Source organism: Gobius niger, assembly GCF_951799975.1.
Source record: "Gobius niger genome assembly, chromosome: 1".
NCBI classification, from domain to species: domain Eukaryota; kingdom Metazoa; phylum Chordata; class Actinopteri; order Gobiiformes; family Gobiidae; genus Gobius; species Gobius niger.
In genome coordinates this window covers 74,624,699-74,650,964 of record NC_136852.1, presented here as the reverse complement: position 1 = coordinate 74,650,964, position 26,266 = coordinate 74,624,699, and the positions used below count along the sequence as shown (strand labels likewise).

Sequence of the window (26,266 nt, the reverse complement as noted above, 5' to 3'; positions counted from 1 at the left end):
CATTTTTTCGTCAGTTTTTCGTCCGTTTTGAATCCAATTTTTGTCATTTTTTTGTCATTTTTAGTCACATTTTTGTTACTATTTTGTCAATTTTTTATCACATTTTTGTCATTTTTTGTAGCGTTTAGTCAAATTTTAGTTATTTTTTGTCAAATTTTTATCACATTTTGTCCCATTTTTTCTTCAGTTTTTTGTCAGTTTTTAATCCATTTCTTTTCATTTTTTGTCAAATTTTAGTTATTTTTTTATCAAATTTTTTATCACATTTTTGTCATTTTTTGTAGCGTTTTGTCACATTTTTGTCATTTTTGGAACGTTTTGTCACATTTTTGCCACTTTTTCATCATTTTTTCGTCACTTTTTTGTCACATTTCCATAATTGTTTTCGTCTCAGTTTTGTCGCTATTTCCACACCTTTTTTCCAGAAGCTTTTGGATTGGGGTAAAGCCAAACTGGAGAAAATGTGCTCGGTTCAGGCGGGAGTTAAGGGGGTTAACCAGGATATCTGACTCCAACACTTTCTTCTTTTTCCTCTCCAGGTCCGGGTGTATTTGAACTCAACGGGTAATCGCGTAGAGTCGCACAGAGCGGATCTGATTGCCCTGCGCTTCCTCTCGGCCAACTCCATCTGCGACCCCTGGGTCTTCATCCTGCTCTCCCCTGGTGTCCTGCGCCTCTTCTGGGCTTCAGTGTGCAGGACGCCCTGGGGAACCTCCAGAGAGTCTAACATCAGACTGAAACAAACAGAACACGAGGAACCAGCGAGGAACCTGTGAGGAACCAGCGAGGAACCTGTGAGGAACCAGCGAGGAACCAGCGAGGAACCTGTGAGGAACCTGTGAGGAACCTGTGAGGAACCTGTGAGGAACCAGCGAGGAACCTGTGAGGAACCAGCGAGGAACCTGTGAGGAACCAGCGAGGAACCTGTGAGGAACCTGTGAGGAACCTGTGAGGAACCTGCAAGGAACCAGCGAGGAACCTGCGAAGAACCTGTGAGGAACCAGCGAGGAACCTGTGAGGAACCTGTGAGGAACTGACCCACTTTTTTGTGTCGCTTTTTCATCACTCTTTAGTCGCTTTTCTTGTTTATTTTCGGACACTTTTCTCCTGATCAGGACAGTTTCACTTCCAGGTATTTCGAGTTGACGCAGAAAAGTTTTCAGCGTAAATAATAAAGGTTAATTGTTGGGTTTTCTTTGTTGGTCGTGTTTATTGTCAGGGGAAGGTCTTACATAGACAAATGAGAAAACAAAAAATTGACAAAAAAAATTGACAAAAAAAAATTGACAAAAAAATTGACAAAAAATGACCAAAAAATGACAAAAAAAAAGACAAAAAATGACAACAAAAAAACCCAAAAATGACAAAATGACAAAAAAAAACAAAAAATGTCAAAAAATATGACAAAAATATGACAAAAATATGACAAAAATATGACAAAAATATGACAAAAATATGACAAAAAAAGATTTTAAAAAATGACAAAAAAAATGACAAAAAATTGACAAAAAATGACAAAAAATGACAAAAAAATGACAAAAAAATGACAAAAAATGACAAAAATTGACAAGAAATGACACAAAAATGACCAAAAAATGACAAAAATTGACAAAAATTGACAAAAAAAAATGACAAAAAAATGACAAAAAATGACAAAAAATGACAAAAAATGACAAAAAAATGACAAAAAATGACAAAAAAAAAAAAAAAATGACAAAAAAATGACAAAAAAATGACAAAAAATGACAAAAAATGACAAAAATAAATGACAAAAAAATGACAAAAAATGACAAAAAATGACAAAAAAATGACAAAAAAATGACAAAAAAATGACAAAAAATGACAAAAAAAATGACCAAAAAAATGACAAAAAATGACAAAAAAATGACCAAAAAAATGACTAAAAATTGACAAAAAATGACAAAAAATGACAAAAAAATGACAAAAAATGACTAAAAATGACAAAAAAATGACAAAAAATGACAAAAAATGACAAAAAAAGGACAAAAAAAAATGACAAAAAGGAGGTGGGGGCGTTCCTAGGAGGACTCAGGCAAACCTATCCCTAAAATGGCCGCCATCAGAGTTTTTACAGATTACTCACAAACACTTCAGCCATGTTTTTAATGAGAGAATGACAGAATAACATGATGGAAAGCTTGAAAAAGTCCATTTTGCAGAATACCCCCCCTTTAAAATAAAAAAATAACGTGGAAAGCTTTATTCCTTTTGTGGTTGTCTGTTTATATTCCACTCCAGACCGGTAACAAATACAATATGTAAAAGGTTTTCAAATTGAAAATACAATGAACACAAAAGTACACGGACCCCCTTGTGTGAAGTCAGCCCCCCCATAGTGTCCCATTCACTGCAAACTAGTGTCATTTATATTTCACTGTAGAGTCAACAGGACCACATGGAAAAATGGAACTGAATTTATTTTCTACTGTTTCATAAATGATGCTGTCGTTAATGTGTATCATCTGTATCTGTGGTCGGGTTAAATCAATGAAATACTCGTGATAAAAGCAGGAAAAACAACAACAAAACTTTACATTCTTTACCTGAATGTAAAATATCAGAAACAGAAACTAAATGTATGGGTTCAGTTGGTCCAGGAGATGGAAAATAAAGACTGCAGATGCTGTTGCAATGTTTTTATTTGTGACAATAATCACGAAAATTCATCCCCCCCTTTTTCTCACACTAAAATATGATTCTATGAACAGGGACGGTTTTAAATCTGGTTTTCAATCCACCATTTACTCTTCATATAATTGTGTTTTCTTTTGCTATAGATTTGCTCAATGTCAACAATGTGTCCTGGAAACACAGAATAAGACGGGACACATTCTGATGATGAAAAAGTCAACCAAAAAGTGTTTTTATGTTTTTAATCCCTGATCAAAAACCAATCAATGATCAATATTATCACAAACGAAGTGCGCACAAATGCTAATTTTCACGGACCCAGGGTTGCGTGTTGTGGGACACACATTTCTTTCATAATAATTCTATATTTAACCCCTTAACTCCCACCTGAACCGAGCACATTTTCTCCAGTTTGGCTTTACCCCAATCCAAAAGCTTCTGGAAAAAAGGTGAGAAAATAGCGACAGAACTGAGACAAAAACAATGATGAAGATGTGACGAAAAAGTGAGAAAACGTTGACAAAAATGACGAAAAAATTGAAAAAAATGGACAAAAAATGGACAAAAAATGACGAAAAAATGGACAAAAAAATGGACAAAAAATGGACAAAAAAAAGTGGACAAAAAAATGCAAAAAATTACGAAAAAATTGACAAAAATTGACAAAAAAATTGACAAAAAATTGACAAAAAAATTGACAAAAAATGACAAAAAATTTGACAAAAAAAAAACAAAAAAATGACAAAAAAAAAGACGAAAAAATTACCAAAAAAATGACAAAAAATGACAAAAAAATGTACGAAAAAAATGACAAAAATTGACAAAAAATGACGAAAAAATTGACAAAAATGACGAAAAATGTCACAAAAATTTTACAAAAAACGCCAATTTTTTTTTACAAAAAATGATGAAAAAATGATGACCATGTGACAAAAAGTGACAAAAAATGTACTATTTGACAAAAAAAATGACAAAAAAAAGTCACAAAAATTTGTTGAACCCCCCTCCAGACATATTTGGTATTAAAAAAAAAAAATGTAATTAACATTTCATCTCAGATTATTGAAATGTTCTGAAGCTGAACTGGAGAAGCTGAGCTCGGTTCAGGCGGGGGTTAAGAGGTGAATCCCTGTAGAACCACCACGTGGTCATTCAAACGATAAGTTGACAGTTGTAGCTTCGCTCGTGCACCAAAGGAATGTCCTCGCGCGACCCTTTGCTCCTCCCTCGCGCGAGCTGTTTGAGCGTCTCCCATGGCAACCAGCTGAGCCGCCGCGAGCCGAAGCAGAAGCATCCGAGACAACCGTAAGTAAGAGCAGTCATATAACTAATAAATGTGTTTGGATGATCCACCCAGGGAACCATGGTCCCGGGACGTTTGGGTCGAAACATCCGTCATTTTCAATGTTATATCGCGGACATTAACAATAAACCCTTGAGCTAAAACCGTATTAAAAACTAAACCGAGGACAAAATCCTTATGTTGTTTCTGCCGGAGTCAAACTCACGCCTCACAGCTCTCACCGCGTCAATCTGAGTATTCACAACTTACCGGAACATTTGTACAATTACGGAACAATCTTAAAACGTGAGTTCCGTTATCGAGGTTCGTCTCGCGACCAAAGGACCCGCTGTGGCTTTAGGAAATGAAAGGTAAAAGTCACCCCGGAGTCAGGGGGGGGGGGGGGGGGGGGGGGGGGGTATTAAAGCAGATTAATAGTTTAGGAATTTCTTCTTAAAGGTGCACTATGTAACTTTTTATGTGATTTTTTTTTTTTTTTTAATATATGTATGTGCATTTGAACTTTTAACCAAAAAATGACAAAAAAATCAGCCAAAAGGTGACAAAAATTCAACAAAAATTCAACAAAAATTCAACAAAAATGTGACAAAAATTCAACAAAAAGTGACAAAAACTCAACAAAAATGTGACAAAAATTCAACAAAAATTCAACAAAAATTCAACAAAAATTCAACCAAAAAGTGACAAAAATTCAACAAAAATGTAACAAAAAGTGACAAAAGCTCAACAAAAAGTGACAAAAATTCAACAAAAATTCAACCAAAAAATGACAAAAATTCAACAAAAAGTGACAAAAATTCAACAAAAATTCAACCAAAAAAGGACAAAAATTCAACAAAAATGTAACAAAAACTCAACAAAAAGTGACAAAAATTCAACCAAAAAGTGACAAAAATTCAACCAAAAAGTGACAAAAATTCAACAAAAATGTGACAAAAAAGAAAAAAAAACATACAAAAGGTGACACAACACAGCAACAACGCGAGGAAAAAGATCAGTTTTGTGGGTCTTAGCTTTCAAATGAGGTGTTACACAGGCCTATATAACAGCCAAAGAGGACAGAAGGCGTTTGGTTTAAGCGGGAGGTAAGAGGTTAAGTTTTTGTCACATTTTTGTCACTTTTTGGTGATTTTTTGTCACATTTTGGTTGCGTTTACATCCTTGTTTTCTTCTCATTTTTGTGGCTGTTTTGGTGCTTTCAGGTGTGAAACAGAGACCTCTCCTTAATCGAGGCAAACTTGAAATCATTTGTGCTTTTATGACTGTTCAGAAAACAGAAAATATTCAGCACAGTTTTTTTATTAATAAATATATAAATAAAATAAAGACTTTTTTTATAGGGAACAAAAATCGTTTGAATAATCGTGATTTCAATTATGACAAAAATAATCGTGATTATTATTTTTTCAATAATCGAGCAGCCCTAGTATATATACTGTATATATATTATTGATAGATGTTCATGGGGTAAGGCTTCAGCTCAAGGCCGTGGGAACCCAGGGTGCTGAGGGCGCTACAGCACCCCCTGGTGGATCGTCTATGCATTACAAGCAATATTAACCTCTTAACTCCCGCCTGAACCCCGCATTTTCTCCTTCCAGTGTAACACCTCATTTGAAAGCTAAGATCTACACAACTCATCTAAATGGATCTTTTCCCTCACATCAACAGATTTTTTTCCATTTTTTTGAGGGGGGGTAATTCAACTCATTTTTGTACATTTATTGTCATTTTTTTTGTCATTTTTTGTCACATTTTTGTCACATTTTTGTCATTTTTTTGTCACATTTTTGTCATTTTTTTGTCACATTTTTGTCACATTTTTGCCACTTTTTCATCAATTTTTCGTCACTTTTTTGTCACATTTCCATCATTATTTTCGTCTCAGTTTTGTCGCTATTTTCACACCTTTTTTTCCAGAAGCTTTTGGATTGGGGTAAAGCCAAACTGGAGAAAACGTGCTCGGTTCAGGCGGGAGTTAAAGGGGTTAAATAAATAGGAAATAAGCAAAGAAATAGCGTTTTGGGGGGGCAATCTTGTCTCTCAGCTCCCCCTAGGCCTCACTTATCTTGGCAAATATGATGTGGGGCATGAGTAAAGTTATATATATAAAGTTCTAAAACTGGTGCTCCTGAGGTCGTATATTCCCCCCCCCCCCCCCCCCAGAGCAGAGGACGGACGGCGTCGCTGTTGAAAAGCTGTTTGTTTGTTCTGCTAACGGGGTAAATGCTACAGGTCTCCAGGACAACTCGGTACATAAACCCCCCCCTCACAATGTGCCCCCCCCCCCTCACAATGTGCCCCCCCCTGTGTGTCTGCAGGGTTTATGGGCCTCCTGTCCCGACTGCGGCTGGGACATGTCTGAGGCTCAGAGCGACTCGGCGGAGGCGCAGGGACCGGTCCTCGTCCTGTCCGGTGAGTGACCGTTTCTCAGGCTCATTCAGGACCATTAAGCCGCTTAACCCCCGTCCAGTTCAGCTTTACTCAAATCTCAAAGCTCTTGACTATGGGCTGTGAGCTCCAGTACAGCCTATAGGGCAGAGAAACGCCTACAAACCTACAAAACTGACCTAAACGTTTTCCTTGAGTTGTTACTGTATTGTTTTCACTTTTTCGCCGGATTTTTGTAACTTTTTTTGTTGCATTTTTGTTACTTTTTTTTTACTTTTTTGTCTTTTTTTGTGTCACTTTTTTTGTCATTTTTTTGTAACTTTTTTGTCTTTTTTTTGTAACTTTTTTGTCTTTTTTTGTGTAACTTTTTTTGTCATTTTTTTTTAACTTTTTTGTCTTTTTTTTTGTAACTTTTTTGTGGGTTTTTTTGTAACTTTTTTGTGTTTTTTTGTAACTTTTTTGTGTTTTTTGTAGCTTTTTTGTGTTTTTTTGTAACTTTTTTGCGTTTTTGTAACTTTTTTGTGGGTTTTTTTGTAACTTTTTTGTGGTTTTTTTTGTAACTTTTTTGTGTTTTTTTGTGTTTTTGTAGCTTTTTTGTGTTTTTTTGTAACTTTTTTGTGTTTTTTTGTAACTTTTTTGTGTTTTTTTGTGTTTTTTTGTAGCTTTTTTGTGTTTTTTTGTAACTTTAATGATTTTTTATTTACTTTTTTGTCTTTTTTTTAAACTTTTTAGTCTTTTTTTACTTTTTTGTCATTTATTGCTTTTTTGTCTCTTTTATTTTTTGTCTTTTGCATTGTCATCCTTGTTTACGCCTTGTTTTCGTTGCTGTTTTGACAGTTTTTTCAAGAGGGTTTTAGGGTTTGGGTAAAGCTGATCTGGAGTGGGGAGTATAAAAGTGCTGACCCTGTAGTTCAGAGCTGTCCATATGTCAGTAATTACATATGCGTGTTGATGCTCCTGGACATTGAAATGTGCAGAGTAAAGTGATTTAGACATCGAAGGTCTTGTGTTGAAGGACAGAGCAGAAGGTTTTCAGTGCTGTGTGTTGTGTTGTTGTGTGTTGTGTTGTTGTTCTAGACGTGCACGGCAGCCTCGCTCTCACTCAGGACGCTGTAAAAGGCGACCACTGTGACCTCCTCCTCGACGCCATGGACCGACGACTGGATCAGCTGCAGGTCCGTCTGACGCTCCTCCAGGGATTCAGTTTCATTCAAACAGCAAAGCATTGAATACAAGTGAAATGCTGTGTGCAGATCCAGTCCCACAAAGGCCACAGGACGTTCAGAGACGACGGCAGCACAGAGGCAGAAACAGGTAATGACATGACTTCTGTAGCACAGAGGCAGAAACAGGTAATGACATGACTTCTGTAGCACAGAGGCAGAAACAGGTAATGACATGACTTCTGCAGCACAGAGGCAGAAACAGGTAATGACATGACTTCTGTAGCACAGAGGCAGAAACAGGTCATGTGTGTAAATGACTTCTGTAGCACAGAGGCAGGTCATGTGTGTAAATGACTTCTGTAGCACAGAGGCAGGTCATGTGTGTAAATGACTTCTGTAGCACAGACACAGGTCATGTGTGTAAATGACTTCTGTAGCACAGAGGCAGGTCATGTGTGTAAATGACTTCTGTAGCACAGAGGCAGGTCATGTGTGTAAATGACTTCTGTAGCACAGACACAGGTCATGTGTGTAAATGACTTCTGCAGCACAGAGGCAGAAACAGGTCATGTATGTAAATGACTTCTGTAGCACAGAGGCAGAAACAGGTAATGAAATGACTTCTGCAGCACAGAGGCAGAAACAGTTCATATGTGTAAATGACTTCTGTAGCACAGAGGCAGAAACAGGTCATGTATGTAAATGACTTCTGCAGCACAGAGGCAGAAACAGGTCATGTATGTAAATGACTTCTGTAGCACAGAGGCAGAAACAGGTAATGTGTGTAAATGACTTCTGCAGCACAGAGGCAGATACAGGTCATGTATGTAAATGACTTCTGTAGCACAGAGGCAGAAACAGGTCATGTGTGTAAATGACTTCTGCAGCACAGAGGCAGATACAGGTCATGTATGTAAATGACTTCTGTAGCACAGAGGCAGAAACAGGTCATGTGTGTAAATGACTTCTGCAGCACAGAGGCAGAAACAGGTAATGTGTGTAAATGACTTCTGTAGCACAGACACAGGTCATGTGTGTAAATGACTTCTGCAGCACAGACACAGGTCATGTATGTAAATGACTTCTGTAGCACAGAGGCAGAAACAGGTAATGTGTGTAAATGACTTCTGTAGCACAGACACAGGTCATGTATGTAAATGACTTCTGTAGCACAGACACAGGTCATGTGTGTAAATGACTTCTGCAGCACAGAAACAGGTCATGTGTGTAAATGACTTCTGCAGCACAGAGGCAGACACAGGTCATGTATGTAAATGACTTCTGCAGCACAGAGGCAGAAACAGGTCATGTGTGTAAATGACTTCTGCAGCACAGAGGCAGATACAGGTCATGTATGTAAATGACTTCTGTAGCACAGAGGCAGAAACAGGTAATGTGTGTAAATGACTTCTGTAGCCCAGAGGCAGAAACAGGTAATGTGTGTAAATGACTTCTGTAGCCCAGAGGCAGAAACAGGTAATGTGTGTAAATGACTTCTGCAGCCCAGAGGCAGAAACAGGTAATGTGTGTAAATGACTTCTGTAGCCCAGAGGCAGAAACAGGTAATGTGTGTAAATGACTTCTGCAGCACAGAAACAGGTCATGTGTGTAAATGACGTCTGCAGCACAGAGGCAGAAACAGGTCATGTGTGTAAATGACTTCTGTAGCCCAGAGGCAGAAACAGGTAATGTGTGTAAATGACTTCTGTAGCACAGACACAGGTCATGTGTGTAAATGACGTCTGCAGCACAGAGGCAGAAACAGGTAATGACATGACTTCTGTAGCCCAGAGGCAGAAACAGGTAATGACATGACTTCTGCAGCACAGAGGCAGAAACAGGTAATGTGTGTAAATGACTTCTGTAGCCCAGAGGCAGAAACAGGTAATGTGTGTGAATGACTTCTGTAGCACAGAGGCAGAAACAGGTCATGACATGACTTCTGCAGCACAGAGGCAGAAACAGGTCATGTGTGTAAATGACTTCAGCAGCTCAGAGGCAGAAACAGGTCATGTGTGTAAATGACGTGTGCAGCACAGAGGCAGACACAGGTCATGTGTGTAACTGACTTGTGCAGAGCTGACAGATGGTTGTCATTCACAGTGTGGTGTGGATGGAGTCAGTCTGTGAGTAAAGACACCGGCCTGGGCAGCACTCACACAGACACACCTCTGTCCTGTCGGGACCTGCAGACCCCGGAGGACCACATGTCAGGTAACAGGCAACCTTTTTCTACAAAAACACAGCAGTTCTCGTGAGGCGACGGCTGTTGTGAACGGAGAAGCTGAAGTGACATCACTGTAGCGCCTCTAGTGTCTGACTGGTTCTCCTCGCGTTCCCACAGGCAGCAGCACAGGCTCTAAAAGCAGCCCCGGACAGAGCCGAGTGCCTGGGTGGAGGTGGAGCAGATCCAGGGCCCAGGAGCAGACTCTGTGGAGGCTGCAGCGGCTGCTGGGGGAGCACTGTGAGGACGGGGCCCCGGCGCCGCCCCAGGCCCCGGAGCCGCCCCTGTCTGACAGCGTCTGCACGGAGGACTTCGCCCAGCGCTTCAGTCAGGAGATGGTCCGTGAGCCGCTGTCACACAGGGGGGCGACTGCAGGGGGCGCCAAAGCTCTGCAGCAGGAGAGAGGAGCCGGACTCTCGGGCCCCTGTGAGTTTCCTTTTGTAGTTCTGTCAAAGAACCAGTGTATGAGACATGAAGGACCAATGTGACGGAGAGGAGGAGACGAGCCTCGGTATTAACTCAACCCGAAGTCCTTCACCGCCACCTGTGTGTCCCATTCGGCTTTACCCAAATCTAAAAGCCTCTTTACAAAGCATCAAAAGAGCGGAAAAAAACAGGGATGAAAACACAAGAAAAACTTGAAAAAAGCGTTTTTAAACAGCTAATAATTCCAATGAATTAAAACAAAAATTACAAATAATTACAAAACAATGACAAAAAGGGAAAAAATAACAAAAAAATGCTAAAAATTACATAAAGCAACAAAAAAATGTAAAAAAATGCAAAAAAACACAATAAATTACAAAAAGTAGCTAAAAATGACAAAAAAGTAACAAAAAAGCAACAAAAAAGCAACAAAAAAGCAACAAAAAAATGACAAAAAACAAGAAAATGACAAAAAAAACGACAAGAAAATGACAAAAAGCAACGAAAAAAAGACAAAAAAACGACCCAAAAAAATGACAAAAAGCAACGAAAAAAAGACAAAAAAACGACCAAAAAAAATGACAAAAAGCAACAAAAAAACAAAAAAAAAATGACAAAAAAGTAACAAAAAAGTAACAAAAAAATGACCAAAAAATGACAAAAAAAGACAAAAAAATGACAAAAAGCAACAAAAAAATTACTAAAAATTACAAAAAAGCTACGAAAACGTGGCAACAAACGCAAAAAAAAATCTTCGATCAGTTTTGTAGGTCTCATCTTTCAAATCCGGCGTTCCCCCGGCCTGTAGGCTGTAAGTTCATGTCGAGAAGCTTTTAGATTTGGGTGAAGCTGAACGGGGGAAACGCATTTGGTTTAGGCGGGGGTTAAGAGGTTAACACATGCACCTGTTGGCTGCTGTTCTGTTTGACGACACAAAGAAACTCCAAAACAGCATTGCTCAAGTACCATCACTATATCATGCATTTGAGTAAAAACTGTCCACCTCTTCTACAAAATGGCCGCCTCATGGACTGTCCTTTGTCGATGATGTCCTCTGTAAATGTGGATTGTCTCCTGTTTCCTCTGACGCTGTAGTGTATGGTCACCGGGAGCCTCCTCGGAGAAGCACCAGCACTCCCAAGAGCAGCTGTGTGGCCGGTACGTGACACAGCTGCAAACATCTGGATCGTTCGTGATTTGTGATGTTTTATGGGGGTAATGCAAGTGTTAAAGGGATGATTGGGGGGTCTTTCATCGCCCCCTGGTGTCTCTGGACGGAAAACCACAATTACAACTTGACTGCCACTGAATAACTGACTGAATAAAAAACACAACATGTACAACAGCTGCAGTGGCGCTTACGGCCTCTTGGGGCAGGAGTTACTGAGTTCTGCTTTAAGATGTTTTAACCTCTTACCACCCGCCTAAACCAAGTGCATTCTGTCCTCTTTGGCTGTTATATAGGCCTGTGTAGCACCTCATTTGAAAGCTAAGACCCACAAAACTGATCTTTTTCCTTGCATTGTTGCTGTGTTGTGTCACCTTTTGTATGTTTTTTTCTTTTTTTCCATTTTTGTGACATTTTTGTTGAGTTTTTTGTCACTTTTTGTTGATTTTTTGTTGATTTTTTGTTGATTTTTTGTTGATTTTTTGTCACATTTTTGTTGAATTTTTGTTGAATTTTTTGTCACTTTTTGTTGAATTTTTGTCACATTTTTGTTGAGTTTTTTGTCACTTTCTGTTGAATTTTTGTCACTTTTTGTTGAATTTTTGTCACATTTTTGTTGAGTTTTTTGTCACTTTTTGTTGATTTTTTGTCACATTTTTGTTGAATTTTTGTTGAATTTTTGTAGAATTTTTGTCACAATTTTGTTGAATTTTTGTCACTTTTTTGTTGAGTTTTTGTCACTTTTTTGTTGAGTTTTTGTCACATTTTTGTCACATTTTTGTCACAGTTTTGTCGCCTTTACATCCTTGTTTTCTTCTCATTTTTTGTGGCTATTTTGGTGCTTTTGTCCCAAGAAGCTTTTCGATTGGGGTAAAGCCAAACTGGAGAAAATGTGCTTGGTTCAGGTGGGAGTTAAGAGGTTAAAAACTGTTCTGCTTTAAGTGTGGGTCAGATCAGGGGTTAAAGTGTCCCACATATCCAGTCGATCCTGAAAACGTCCCGTAACGCGTTTATCGTCCTGTTTTTAGGTTGGCGTTCTTTCATGGAGTCGGTCCAAAGCCTGGACGAGCCGCGGGGACGTCCTGGACACGACGACAGAGCGACGCTGGGGGGGAGCGAGTGTCTCCCTGGTACAACACGGACCTTAGCTATAAAGGCTCATGTCCTTAAAGCGGCTTTGACTAAACGTGTTCTCGTACACAGGTAAACCCGCCGCCGCGCCGCGTCCCAGAGCAGAGAGCAGCAGGTACAAGCCCCGCCCACATCCACCTTATTCCTGAGGCTCATGTAGACACGGGACGGGCCCTGGACTCTGGTCAGCCCGGCCCAAATTAGCGTAAATGCGACACTTCCACAAATACATATGTGAACCTCTGACCCCCCGCCTTAACCGAGAGCATTTTCTCCAGTTTGGCTTTACCCCAATCCAAAAGCTTCTGGAAAAAAGCTGCGTCTTAACCTCTTATCACCCGCCAAAACCAAACCCATTCTCTCCTCTATGCCATTGTCGTCACTTTTTGTGTCATTTTTTCTGCTGGATTTTTGTCATTTTTTTTACTGGATTTTTGTCTTTTTCTGTTGGATTTTTGTCTTTTTTTTGCTGGATTTTTGTCATTTTTCTGCTGAATTTTTGTCACTTTTTTGCTGAATTTTTGTCATTTTTTTCAGGATTTTTATCATTTTTTTGCTGGATTTTTGTCACTTTTCTGCCTGATTTTTGTCTTTTTTCTGCTGGATTTTTGTCTTTTTTCTGCTGGATTTTTGTCTTTTTTCTGCTGGATTTTTTCATTTTTCTGTTGGATTTTTGTCTTTTTTCTGCTGGATTTTTGTCATTTTTCTGTTGGATTTTTGTCTTTTTTCTGCTGGATTTTTGTCATTTTTCTGCTGGATTTTTGTCATTTTTTTGCTGGATTTTTGTCTTTTTTCTGCTGGATTTTTGTCATTTTTCTGCTGGATTTTTATCATTTTTTGTTGGATTTTTGTCTTTTTTTTGCTCATTTTTTGTCATTTTTTGCTCGATTTTTGTCATTTTTCTGCTGGATTTTTGTCATTTTTTTTGCTGGATTTTTGTCTTTTTTTTGCTGGATTTTTGTCATTTTTCTGCTGAATTTTTGTCTTTTTTCTGCTGGATTTTTGTCTTTTTTTTGCTGGATTTTTGTCTTTTTTTCTGCTGGATTTTTGTCATTTTTTCGCTGGATTTTTGTCATTTTTCTGCTGGATTTTTGTCATTTTTTTGCTGGATTTTTGTCATTTTTTTGCTGGATTTTTGTCATTTTTCTGCTGGATTTTTGTCATTTTTTTGCTGGATTTTTGTCATTTTTTTGCTGGATTTTTGTCATTTTTTTGCTGGATTTTTGTCTTTTTTCTGCTGGATTTTTATTCTTTTTTTTCTGGATTTTTGTCTTTTTTTTGCTGGATTTTTGTCTTTTTTTTGCTGGATTTTTGTCGTTTTTCTGCTGGATTTTTGTCTTTTTTTTGCTGGATTTTTGTCTTTTTTCTGCTGGATTTTTGTCATTTTTTCGCTGGATTTTTGTCATTTTTTCTGCTGGATTTTTGTCTTTTTTCTGTTGGATTTTTGTCTTTTTTTGCTGGATTTTTGTCATTTTTTTGCTGGATTTTTGTCATTTTTTTGCTGGATTTTTGTCATTTTTTTGCTAGATTTTTATCTTTTTTTGTTGAGTTTTTGTCATTTTTGTCTTTTAGATTTGGAGAATTTGGAAAAAAGCATGTTCAGGTGGGAGTTAAGAGGTTAAACTCAGAGACCAGTCCAAGCACCTCTCCATCTACAGAGACTGAGAGATTGTTCTGCTTTGTTGGTGTTTTGCTGAATGTCAGACACATTGTTTTTTTAAGTATTGAGGACTAGACGGTTTTCTTTGAGCCAGATCTGGACCTTTGAGATCGGCCTCCGTAACATTTGTAAAGACGTCCTCGTGCAGCTCAGGAACATGATTAAAAAGTGACATTTGTAACAGGAATAAGGTGGATGAGATGACCCTGTTTAGTCGAGTGGATGATCCAGAGCCTTTGTGTGTTTCTCTGGTTGTATAACAGTATCTTCTCGTGTTTTCATTTGTCCCAGACCGACCGTTGATGTTGATACTGATTTGGAGGAGCCTGAGGACCAGGGGAGCACAGAGGGAAAGCAGTCAGAATGGGCAGAACTGAGACAGCGCCTCTGCAGCCTCCAACAAGTCAGAGAACAGCCTTTTTCTGTAGTTTTTCCCTCCGTGTTGAAGGTTCTGTCTCTCGTGTTTTTGTTTTTAGTTTTTCCCTCTGTGTTGAAAGTTCTGTCTCTCACGTGTTTGTTGTCTTTAGTTTTCCCTCCGTGTTGAAAGTTCTGTCTCTCACGTGTTTGTTGTCTTTAGTTTTTCCCTCTGTGTCTCTCACGTGTTTGTTGTAAGTTTGTGCCTGTGTCTGTGGGACAGAGGCTGGAGGACGCCCACGAGGACAGCGAGAGCTCCCTGAGGAACAAGTGTGCGAGTCTGGAGGAGCAGCACAGACGGGACGGCCACAAGCTCCAAGTGAGTCCGGGACATGCCTGGGTTTACAAAGAAAATTAAGAAAAAGTGATGAAAAATTTATTAAAAAATGATGAAAAACTGACGAAAAAAATAATGAAAAAGTGCTGAAAAAATTATTTTAAAATGATGAAAAAGTGAGGAAAAAAATGATGGAAAAAATATTTTAAAATGATGAAAAAGTGGTGAGAAATGTACAAAAAATGACAAAAAATTTACGAAAAATTGATGAAAAATTATGAAAAAGTTATTCAAAAATGGAGGAAAAATTGACAAATAAATGCTGAATAAATTCTTTTAAAAATTCTGAAAAATGTATGAACATTTTTTGACAATTTTACTATTTTTTTTGTCACAAAAAAGTGAAAAATTATGAAAAAGTGACAAAAAAAGATCAAAATTTACAAAAATAACAAAAATTGAAGAAATAATTATGAAAATTGACGAAAAAAATGCTGGAAAAAATATTTTAAAAATTATGAAAAACTTACGTTAAATTATGGAAAAAATGCAGAAAAAGTGGTGGAAAATTGATGAAAAATTCTGAAAAAATTATTGAAAGATTATGAAAAATGTATCAAAAATGTATGCCAAAAAATATAAAAAATTGACAAAAAGTTGATAAAAAATTGAACAATTGACAAAGAAAATGATGAATAAATTATTTTTAAAAATATGACAAATGTACGAAAAAATTATGACAAATTTACAATTTTTTTTGTCACAAAAAAGTGAAAAATTATGAAAAAGTGACCAAAAAAAAAGATGAAAATTGACAAAAAATTGACCAAAAAGTGATGAAAAAATGATGATAAAACAGTAGCAGAGCTTGATTATAGGACATTGATGATGGACCAAAGGACAGTGATTAAACCTGAACCGAGCACATTCTCCTCATAGTAGAAATTGCCGACTTAGCAATGAAAATAAGATGAAAAGGAGGTTGAAAATGTTTTTTAAAAATTTGAAAAAAATACGAAAAAATGATGAAAAATTTATGAAAAATTAAAAAAAAAAATTATGAAAAAATGTCAAGACAATGATGAAAAAATTATAAAATAGTGACAAAAAATGATGAAAAATTAAGAAAAAGTGATGAAAAAGGCCTATAGGCTGTGACCTTTTGGCTCTGGGTAAAGCTGAACTGGAGAAAATGCACTAAGGCCGGGGTTCAGAGGTCAAAGCTTCATTTCGAAGTTCAAGAATAGAATAGTAAAATCCTCCGTCTCTGTCTGTGCCAGTGTTTTGAATCCCAGGTGTGTGAGCTGCAGGGGGCGCTGCAGGCCTGTCAGCTCACAGTGGGGACCCTGGAGAAGGTCCTGTCCGAGAAGGAGCTGCAGCTGCTGGATCTGCAGAAGCTCCACGCCGAGGTCCAGGCCCAGAAGGAGCAGCTGGAGGCCCGGCTGCAGCAGACGAAGAGCCGGCACCGCTCAGCCCTGAGGGAGGCCAGGGAGCAGGCCCACAGCGCACTGGTACGACCTGGAGGAGGGGGGGGGGCAGGGAGAGCACACATTCACACATTCACACATTCATACTGTACATGTGTGTGGCAGCAAACTGCACTGGAGCAGCACAAGAAGCACCTGGATCTGCAGCATCGAAGAGAAGTGCACAAGGTGGAGATAAGTTCTATTTACCACCCGGAAACTGTGAAGAAATCAGCTTTTCATTCCTTGTTTAAGTGTATTTCAGTCAGATTTCTGTGTAAAGCTTGAGCTGCTGTGTGTGGTAGGACCAGCAGAGGGCAGTGGTGGAGCTGCAACAGTCTGAGGCGGAGGCGACCAGGCTGAGGAGGACCCTGGAGGAGCGAGAGAGAACCCACAGTCAGAGCACCGCGGACGGGCAGCACAGAGCCCGGCAGTGGGCCCTGGAGGTGCTCACGGAGGCGGGACTCCTGCACGGGACGGTCCACAAGCAGAGCAGCCCCAGCCCAGAGCACGACCAGGACAGGTATTTACTGTAGGCTTTAACAGAGACTTTACTGTAGGCTTTAACAGAGCCTTTTCCTTGTTCACAATTTCAGAACTTTTTCGTCACTTTTTCGTCACTTTTTTGTCACATTTTTGTATATTTTTTGTATAATTTTTTGTCGAATTTTCGTCAAATTTTCGTGAAATTTTTGTCACTTTTTTGTCACATTTTTGTCACATTTTTGTCACTTTTTTGTCACATTTTTGTCACTTTTTTGTCACATTTTTGTCACATTTATGTATATTTTTTGTATAATGTTTTGTCGAATTTTCGTCAAATTTTTGTCAAATGTTTGTCACTTTTTGTCCCATTTTTGTCCCATTTTTGTCCCATTTTTGTCCCATTTTTGTCCCATTTTTGTCCCATTTTTGTTCCATTTTTGTCACTTTTTTGTCACATTTTCGTCACTTTTTCGTCACTTTTTTGTCACATTTTTGTATATTTTTTGTATAATTTTTTGTCAAATTTTTGTCAAATTTTTGTCAAATTTTTGTCACTTTTTGTCCCATTTTTGTCCCATTTTTGTCACTTTTTTGTCACATTTTCGTCACTTTTTTGTCACTTTTTTGTCACATTTTTCTCAAATTTTTGTATAATTTTTTGTCGAATTTTCGTCAAATTTTCGTGAAATTTTTGTCACTTTTTTGTCACTTTTTTGTCACATTTTTGTCACTTTGTCACATTTTTGTCACTTTTTTGTCACATTTTTGTCACATTTTTGTCACTTTTTTGTCACTTTTTTGTCACATTTTTGTCACATTTTTGTCACTTTTTTGTCACATTTTTGTCAAATTTTTGTCAAATTTTTGTCCCATTTTTGTGCCATTTTTGTCACTTTTTTGTCACATTTTTGTCACTTTTTCGTCACTTATTGTCACATTTATGTATATTTTTTGTATAATTTTTGGTCGCATTTTCGTAAAATTTTCGTCACTTTTTTGTCACTTTTTGTCACATTTTTGTCAAATTTATGTATAATTTTTGTCATTTTTGTGTCACATTTTCATAATTTTTTTGTCACATTTTTGTCAATTTTTCGTAATTTTTTCCCCCTCATTTTTGTTGCTCTTATGTCGCTAATTCGAACTGGAGAACCTCCCCCCCCCCCAAAGCCCCTGTACCAGCCGTCTGTTTCACGCCCGTGTTTTCTGTGTCTCACGCCCGTGTTTCACATGTGCTTCACGTGTTTCATGTCCGTGTTTTCCGTGTTTCTCGTCCGTGTTCAGCCCCACAGTGGACTCGGCTCTGTCGGCTCTGAGGACGGCTCGAGAGCAGGTCCAGAGCTTCAGCCGGGAGCTGCACGAGGAGCTCAGGTCTGTGAGGAACATCACGGAGCAGCTGCTCGAGGACAAGGTACCTGAAAACACGGACACGCAGACACGCCCAACAACACAGCCAACAACACACAAACCACTGACTCAAGGCTGCAGAAACTACCACTGTTTATTCAGATTAAGACGACATTATTGTAGTTTCAGGAAAGTCTGAGGAATCTCGCATGTTCTTCTTCTCATGAGCTCATTATGTTCTGCTCCACCTGCTGACGTCACAAAGTCCAGACGGCTTCAGGCCCAGACGCGTTAACCAAAGCGTTTAGTATTAGCGTGTTTGCGCCGGCGCACAGGAAAGACAAAAGACTCAAATATTCTGACCATAAAACTTCGATACCGATACCCGAGCGATACTTTTTCCGATACTAAAACATATGTCGTCTAGAACCAGGAAACAGAACAATCGTGTGAGAACATCTGCACATTTACCGGATCAAGTTCATCTCCAAGAAATGAGAAAATATTTGTAATAAAAAGTAGGGGGAAAAATGGGAAAAACAAGAAAAAGTTTACTGTTTTGGTTTTTGGTTTTCTGTTTGGACATTTTTAAGTAATTGACAGGATTTCTCCTGAATCTAAAAAGCTTGTTTCAAAAAAGAATCAAAAGAGTGACACAAAAATCTGAAAAAACTGATGAAAAAGACGACAAAAACAAAACAAAAATGCAACAAGAAAAGCAACATACAGGCAGCAAAAAAGTCAATCAAAAATCAGTTTTAGGCTGTGAGCTCCAGTCGAGAAGCTTTTAGATTTGGGCAAAGCTGAACTGGAGAACATGGAGCCCGAGTGAGAGAGCGCAGGAAGAGTCCCAGGTTTTTGTTTGTTGGTTTCGTTTTTCGGGGAAAGGGCGTGGCCTGAGATAAAGGAAGAATCTGGTCCGACATGTTTAAGATAAAAGAGGCAGTTCTTTTTACAGTGCTTTCCAACTCACTTTGTTCATGAGGTTTTTAGCCCGAAAACCTTCTATTTCAACAAACTTACAATACAATATTCATTTTGATCATGACTGACTGTGACTGAACGTCTCAAAGGAGGAAAGTAGATTTGTTGAGTGTAAAAAATGGAAAAACTGTGTCCAGGAGCGAGAGCTGAGCCTCCAGAGGCAGCAGCTGCAGAAGGAGCGAGACCTGGCCCTGGACGCACTCATCCAGGTAACACTGGGGGGCGGAGCACCGGGGGGGCGGAGCACCGGGGGGGCGGAGTCTGGCCCTGGACGCACTCATCCAGGTAACACTGGGGGGCGGAGCACAGGGGGGGCGGAGCACCGGGGGGGCGGAGTCTGGCCCTGGACGCACTCATCCAGGTAACACTGAGGGGCGGAGCACCGGGGGGGCGGAGTCTGACCAGTGGGTTTATCACAGGTGTGTGGGCGGAGTCTGACCAGTGGGTTTATCACAGGCGTGTGTGGGCGGAGTCTGACCAGTGGGTTTATCACAGGTGTGTGTGGGCGGAGTCTGACCAGGGGGTTTATCACAGGTGTGTGGGCGGAGTCTGACCAGAGGGTTTATCACAGGTGTGTGTGGGCGGAGTCTGACCAGAGGGTTTATCACAGGTGTGTGGGCGGAGTCTGACCAGTGGGTTTATCACAGGTGTGGGCGGAGTCTGACCAGAGGGTTTATCACAGGTGTGTGGGCGGAGTCTGACCGGTGGGTTTATCACAGGTGTGTGTGGGCGGAGTCTGACCGGTGGGTTTATCACAGGTGTGGGCGGAGTCTGACCAGTGGGTTTATCACAGGTGTGTGTGTGTGGGCGGAGTCTGACCAGGGGGTTTATCACAGGCGTGTGGGCGGAGTCTGACCAGAGGGTTTATCACAGGTGTGTGGGCGGAGTCTGACCAGAGGGTTTATCACAGGTGTGTGTGGGCGGAGTCTGACCAGGGGGTTTATCACAGGTGTGTGGGCGGAGTCTGACCGGTGGGTTTATCACAGGTATGTGGGCGGAGTCTGACCCGTGGGTTTATCACAGGTGTGGGCGGAGTCTGACCAGGGGGTTTATCACAGGTGTGTGTGGGCGGAGTCTGACCAGGGGGTTTATCACAGGTGTGGGCGGAGTCTGACCAGGGGGTTTATCACAGGTGTGTGGGCGGAGTCTGACCAGGGGGTTTATCACAGGTGTGGGCGGAGTCTGACCAGGGGGTTTATCACAGGTGTGTGGGCGGAGTCTGACCGGTGGGTTTATCACAGGTGTGTGGGCGGAGTCTGACCGGTGGGTTTATCACAGGTGTGTGGGCGGAGTCTGACCGGTGGGTTTATCACAGGTGTGTGGGCGGAGTCTGACCAGAGGGTTTATCACAGGTGTGGGCGGAGTCTGACCAGAGGGTTTATCACAGGTGTGGGCGGAGTCTGACCAGTGTGTGTGTGTGGGCGGAGTCTGACCAGAGGGTTTATCACAGGTGTGTGGGCGGAGTCTGACCAGGGGGTTTATCACAGGTGTGTGGGCGGAGTCTGACCAGGGGGTTTATCACAGGTGTGGGCGGAGTCTGACCAGTGGGGGTGTTTGGGTGGGGCTTATCACAGGTGTGTGGGCGGAGTCTGACCGGTGTGTGTGTGTGGGCGGAGTCTGACCAGTGGGTTTATCACAGGTGTGTGGGCGGAGTCTGACCAGTGGGTTTATCACAGGCGTGTGTGGGCGGAGTCTGACCGGTGTGTGTGTGTGGGCGGAGTCTGACCGGTGTATGTGTGTGTGTGGGCGGAGTCTGACCAGTGGGTTTATCACAGACGTGTGGGCGGAGTCTGACCGGTGCGTGTGTGTGGGTGGGGTCTTGTCCAGGAGCACGTGGAGGAGCTGAGCAGCCTGCGCAGTGAGGGGTCTGCGCAGGCCCTGCTCGCCTGTCTGCGCAGACAGCTCCAGGCCAAGGACTGGGAGCTGCGGCAGGTGCAGAGGAGCATGGCCCGGTGGAAGGAGAACACGGCAGAGAAGATGGCCCGCAGGTATGAAGAGGAGCTGACCGCGGAGCTGGAGAGGTGGGTCTCACACAAACCCAGCTCAGATCACAGGAGCCTGGAACAGGGAACAGAGATCAGACAAAGACCGCTCAGATTTGAGGTTCTGATTCCCCGACAGTAACACCTTAAAGCAGGAATTTTATATATTTGGGGGGAAACATTTGTCTTCAGACCCAGTGTAAGAACAGCCGACTCTGAATCATAGTGTTGTTTTTGAACCTTCTTGTAAGTTTAGGTCCGTTGTTGTTCAGCCCAATATCACAGCGGTTTCCGACACTCGGACACTGTGCATTATTAAGTCATCCTGAAGGTTCTCTCTTTGCTCACAGTGGTAAGTGTGGCTGTGCTTTCTACTGTCCCACAGGTGGAAAAGTAAACTACTAAAGTGCAGGTGATGTATTTATGATCAAAACACTAACAATGTGACCATCTAACCTCCGCATGGGACCTCACACTGCTCACACTTAGACTCACACTGCTCACACTGGCTGCATGTCTCACACTTAGACTCACACTGGCTGCATGTCTCATACTTAGTCTCACACTGCTCGCACTTACCCCCGGCTCACATTAAATCCGTTTAAGGTCCGGTACGGCATCCGCGAACTTAGAAAGTCATTAAAACCAATGTTGCAGACTCACACTGCTCCGTGAAGTCCGGGTCCAGCTACCGAGGCTGTAGCCCCAGTGGATCAAGCTGACGGAAAAACACGAGCCAAGCAGGAAGTCAGGTCTCGTGAGGAAAGAAGATCCGGTGTATTTCAAAATAAAATCGCTCTGCTCGCTACTTATCTGGTCTCGTTTACCACCTGCACACAGGGCCGTGCGAAGGTATTTTGGCTAGGGGGTGCTGAGAGCCCCCAAAACGCTATTTCTTTGCTTATTTCCGATTTGTTTAACCCCTTAACTCCAACCTGAACCGAGCACATTTTCTCCAGTTTGGCTTTACCCCAATCCAAAAGCTTCTGGAAAAAAGGTGTGAGAATAAGGACAAAACTGAGACGAAAACAAGGATGGAAATGTGACAAAAAAATGTCCAAAAAAATGACAAAAAAAATGACAATGAATTTACAAAAATGAGTTGAAAACCCCCCCAAAAAAAATGATGGAAAAAGAAAAATCTGATGATGTGAGGAAAAAGATCCATTTAGGTGAGTTTTGTAGATCTTAGCTTTCAAATGAGGCGTTACACTGACCTACAGGATTTGGGTAAAGCTGAACTGGAGAAAATGCTCTCAGTTCAGGCGGGAGTTAAGAGGTTAATATTGCTTGTAATGCATAGACGATCCACCAGGGGGTGCTGTAGCGCCCTAGACACGCGCGTAAGGAACAGGCCACCGTTTTTACATACTAAAATATGTTCTTACCTGACTTTAGTCGAGTTAATATATCCCCGTCTGGTCTTTGTCCGTGCGCTCACACATACGCAGCCTCTCCCACATGTCATATAGCTCCAAAAAAGCTCACGATAGAAGCTACCAAGCTCTTCCACGAGTTCCCTATTTAAATAAAGTTACGTGAAGTGTTTTCATGTGAAGTATATTTACACAGAAATGTAACATGTCGATTTTATAAGCAGATAAAAAGGGGAACTATATTGTGAGGCGTAATGATACGAGGAGCACAGCGTCCGCGTAGTAACTCCTAAAGACTTCCCCGCTCACTTCCGTCAATAACCTTTAGGAGTTACTGCACGGACGTTTTACTCCTCGTATCATTACGCCTCACAATATAGTCCCTCTTTTTATTTGCTTATAAAATCGACATGTTACATTTCTGTGTAAATATACTTTATGACATGTGGGAGAGGCTGCGTATGTGTGAGCGCACGGACAAAGACCAGACGGGGATATATTAACTCGACTAAGGTTAGGTGAGAACATACCTCAGTATGTAAAAACGGTGGCCTATTCCTTTAAGGTAACCATTACCAGTGACACGGGGGCAGGAGTGTGTTAAAGCATCCACTTCACTGGGGGGAGTCGTTGTTCTGGCAAATGCGGCTTTTGTTACAAAAACTACGTATATACGGGGCTAATCATACCGTAGTTAATGTGAGCCGGGGGAAAGGCTCACACTGCTCACACCACCTGCATGTCTCACACTTAGACTCACACTGCTCACACCACCTGCATGTCTCACACTTACACTCACACTGCTCACACCACCTGTATGTCTCACACTTACACTCACACTGCTCACACCACCTGTATGTCTCACACTTACACTCACACTGCTCACACCACCTGTATGTCTCACACTTACACTCACACTGCTCACACTTAGACTGTTTTGTTTCCTTCCAGAACTGTTTTGAAGCCACACGAAGAACTGACCGATCCTGCTGTTTCCAAAGAAGAGCCGGACGCTAAAGAAAGGGTACGACTCAAGTTAAAGGGGTGTGTCTGTTTGAGCAGCGTCTCCATGGAAACGAGAAGCGAAAAGTCAGATACACGGACATTACATCACAGTTCTGTCCTCCCTCAGGCCCCTCCCCTTTACGCAGCCGACCGAACCTCGGACTCCGCCTCCCTGATGCTGCTGCGCCACCTGCAGGTCAAAGTCAAACAGCTGAGGAGCCACAGCGCCCCCCACAGCCCGGGCACAGCAGCTGCACCTCTGCACAACTGACGAGGCAGACGGGAGCGGCTACATCAGGCCCTGAAGTAAACCTTCTGGATCAGGGGAATGAGTGGAGTTTGTTACTGATCTAAACGAGTGATGGACTTTACTAATCAGTGTAGAATTTATACCAACACCATCAACATGTGTTTTAATACAGTTAATCTCTTAACTCCCGCATGAACCGAGAGGATCTTTTTCCTCACGTCAAAAGATTTTTTTTTTCCATCATTTTTTTGTTGGGTATTCAACTCATTTTTGTCATTTTTTTGGTCATTTTTTCGTCTTTTTTTTAATCACATTTTTGTCATTTTTTTGGTCATTTTTTCGTCTTTTTTTTAATCACATTTTTGTCATTTTTTTGTCACATTTTTGTCATTTTATCGTTATTTTTTTAATCATTTATTTTCACATTTTTATCATTTTTTTGTCACATTTTTGTCATTTTTCCGTTATTTTTTTAAATCAAATTTTTGACATTTTTTGTCACATTTTTACATTTTTTTGTCACATTTTTTTGTCATTTTTTGGTCAAATTTTTGGTCAAATTTTTGGTCAAATTTTTGGCATTTTTTCGTCTTTTTTTGATCAATTTTTTGTCATTTTTTGTCAAATTTTTTGTAATTTTTTTGTCAAATTTTTATCAAATTTTGTCATTTTTTCGTCATTTTTTTAAATCTAATTTTTTACATTTTTTGTCACATTTTTACATTTTTTTTGTCAAATTTTATCACATTTTTGTCATATTTTTGTCATATTTTTGTCATTTTTTGGTCCTTTTTTTGTTACATTTTTGTCATTTTTTGTCACATTTTTATCACATTTTTGTTTTTTTTGGTCACGTTTTTTGGTCACATTTTTGTCATTTTTTCGTAATTTTTTTGTCAATTTCTTGTGACATTTTTGCCACTTTTTCATCAATTTTTCGTCACTTTTTTGTCACATCCATCATTGTTTTCATCTCAGTTTTGTCGCTATTTTCTCACCTTTTTTCCAGAAGCTTTTGGATTGGGGTAAAGCCAAACTGGAGAAAATGTGCTCGGTTCAGGTGGGAGTTATGGGCTTAATAAAATGTGTGCCATGTAATGATTATTGATTTTTTTCTTACCACAGTAGTTTCTTTGTGCTTTCCAACGATTCTCACAGGATGTACTGGTGGAGGTGATTCTTAGTTTGTTCATGTGGATCTGTGGGCGGCCATGTTGTTGTAGCTCCATGAGGTTCTGCAGATCAGCTTCTCGGCTGGAGTTTACAGCCTATAGGCCAGTGCGATGGCTCATTTGAAAGCTAAGACCTGCAAAACTGACCTCAGCGAAGGGTTTGTTGTTGTCACGTTCTCATCGCCCGTTTGTAGCATTTTGTTTTTTTTAGTCTTTTGTAACTGTGATACAAAACATGTCAAAAAAGCATCAAAAACGTGATGAAAACACAACCAAAAAGGACGAAAACGTGACGATCATAACGAGGAAGAAGCTTAGATTAGTTTTGTAGGACAGGTTTTACTCTGGCCTTTGAGCTGCAGTCCAGAAGCTTTTAGATTTGGGTAAAGCTGGAGAAAATGCACTTGTTTAAGAGGTTACTTTTCTTTTGCTGATTTTACTTTAACCTCTTATCTCCCGCCTGAACCGAAAGGACCTTTTTCCCTCACGTCATCAGATTTTTTTCCCATTATTTTTTTGTTGTGTATTCAACTCATATTTGCAACTTCTTTTGTCATTTTTTCATACATTTTTTATCACATTTTTGTCCATTTTTTGTAATGTTTTTTGTCATTTTTTGTCATATTTTTGTCAATTTTTCATCTTTTTTTTGGTCACATTTTTGCCATTTTTTGTCAATTTTTTATCACATTTTTGTCATTTTTTTGTCACATTTTTGTCAATGTTTCGTCACATTTTTGTCACTTTTTTGTCATTTTTTGTCAATTTTTTATCACATTTTAGTCATTTTTTTGTCACATTTTTGTCAATTTTTCGTCATTTTTTGGTCACATTTTTGTCACTTTTTTGTCATTTTTTCGTCAATTTTTTATCACATTTTTGTCAATTTTTTGTCCATTTTTTGTCAAATTTTTATCACATTTTTGTCATTTTTGGGTCACATTTTTGTCCATTTTTTGTCACATTTTTGTCAATTTTTCGTCACATTTTTGTCATTTTTTCGTCACTTTTTTGTCACATTTCCATCATTGTTTTCGTCTCTGTTTTGTTGCTTTTTCACACCTTTTTTCCAGAAGCTTTTAGATCTGGTTAAAGCTGGAGAAAATGCACTTGTTTAAGAGGTTAAATTTCTTTTTCCATTATGCAAAATGTACTTTTTCAAGCTTTCCATCCTGCTATTCTGTCACTCCCTCATTAAAAACATGCCTGAAGTGTTGCCTTGGCACATTCACGTATTTCTGAGTAATCTGTAAGAACTCTGATGGCGGCCATTTTAGGGATAGGTTTGCCTGAGTCCTCCTAGGAACGCCCCCACCTCCTGGAGACGCCTCCGAGCTTTCGTCACCAGCCGAGTAACCAACCACTGCAGGAGGAAGAAGAAGGAGG

At 40.1% G+C, this 26,266-nt stretch overlaps 2 protein-coding genes across 2 annotated transcripts in view; both read left to right on the top strand.

The window, feature by feature from the left end:
* LOC306979306 (prostaglandin E2 receptor EP2 subtype-like) overlaps positions 1-776 on the top strand; it is a gene marked incomplete at both ends in the record, with an annotated part of 14,140 nt that extends 13,364 nt beyond the window's left edge. Inside the window, one exon of the mRNA XM_079578191.1 lies at positions 540-776. Coding sequence (XP_079434317.1) covers positions 540-776 — 237 coding nt within the window. The remainder of the gene's footprint in view (positions 1-539) is intronic.
* Positions 777-6,312: 5,536 nt separating this feature from the next.
* LOC306979218 (uncharacterized protein) lies at positions 6,313-21,219 on the top strand (the record flags this gene model as incomplete). Its single annotated transcript, XM_079578070.1, has 16 exons — positions 6,313-6,370; positions 7,424-7,521; positions 7,600-7,660; positions 9,616-9,726; positions 9,857-10,162; positions 11,258-11,320; positions 12,359-12,460; positions 12,534-12,576; positions 14,413-14,524; positions 14,759-14,854; positions 16,093-16,323; positions 16,405-16,467; positions 16,584-16,801; positions 18,049-18,175; positions 19,233-19,304; positions 20,923-21,219. 16 exons carry the CDS (start codon positions 6,313-6,315, stop codon positions 21,217-21,219), a joined length of 2,058 nt encoding a protein of 685 aa, XP_079434196.1.
* Between the last annotated feature and the right edge of the window lie 5,047 nt (positions 21,220-26,266).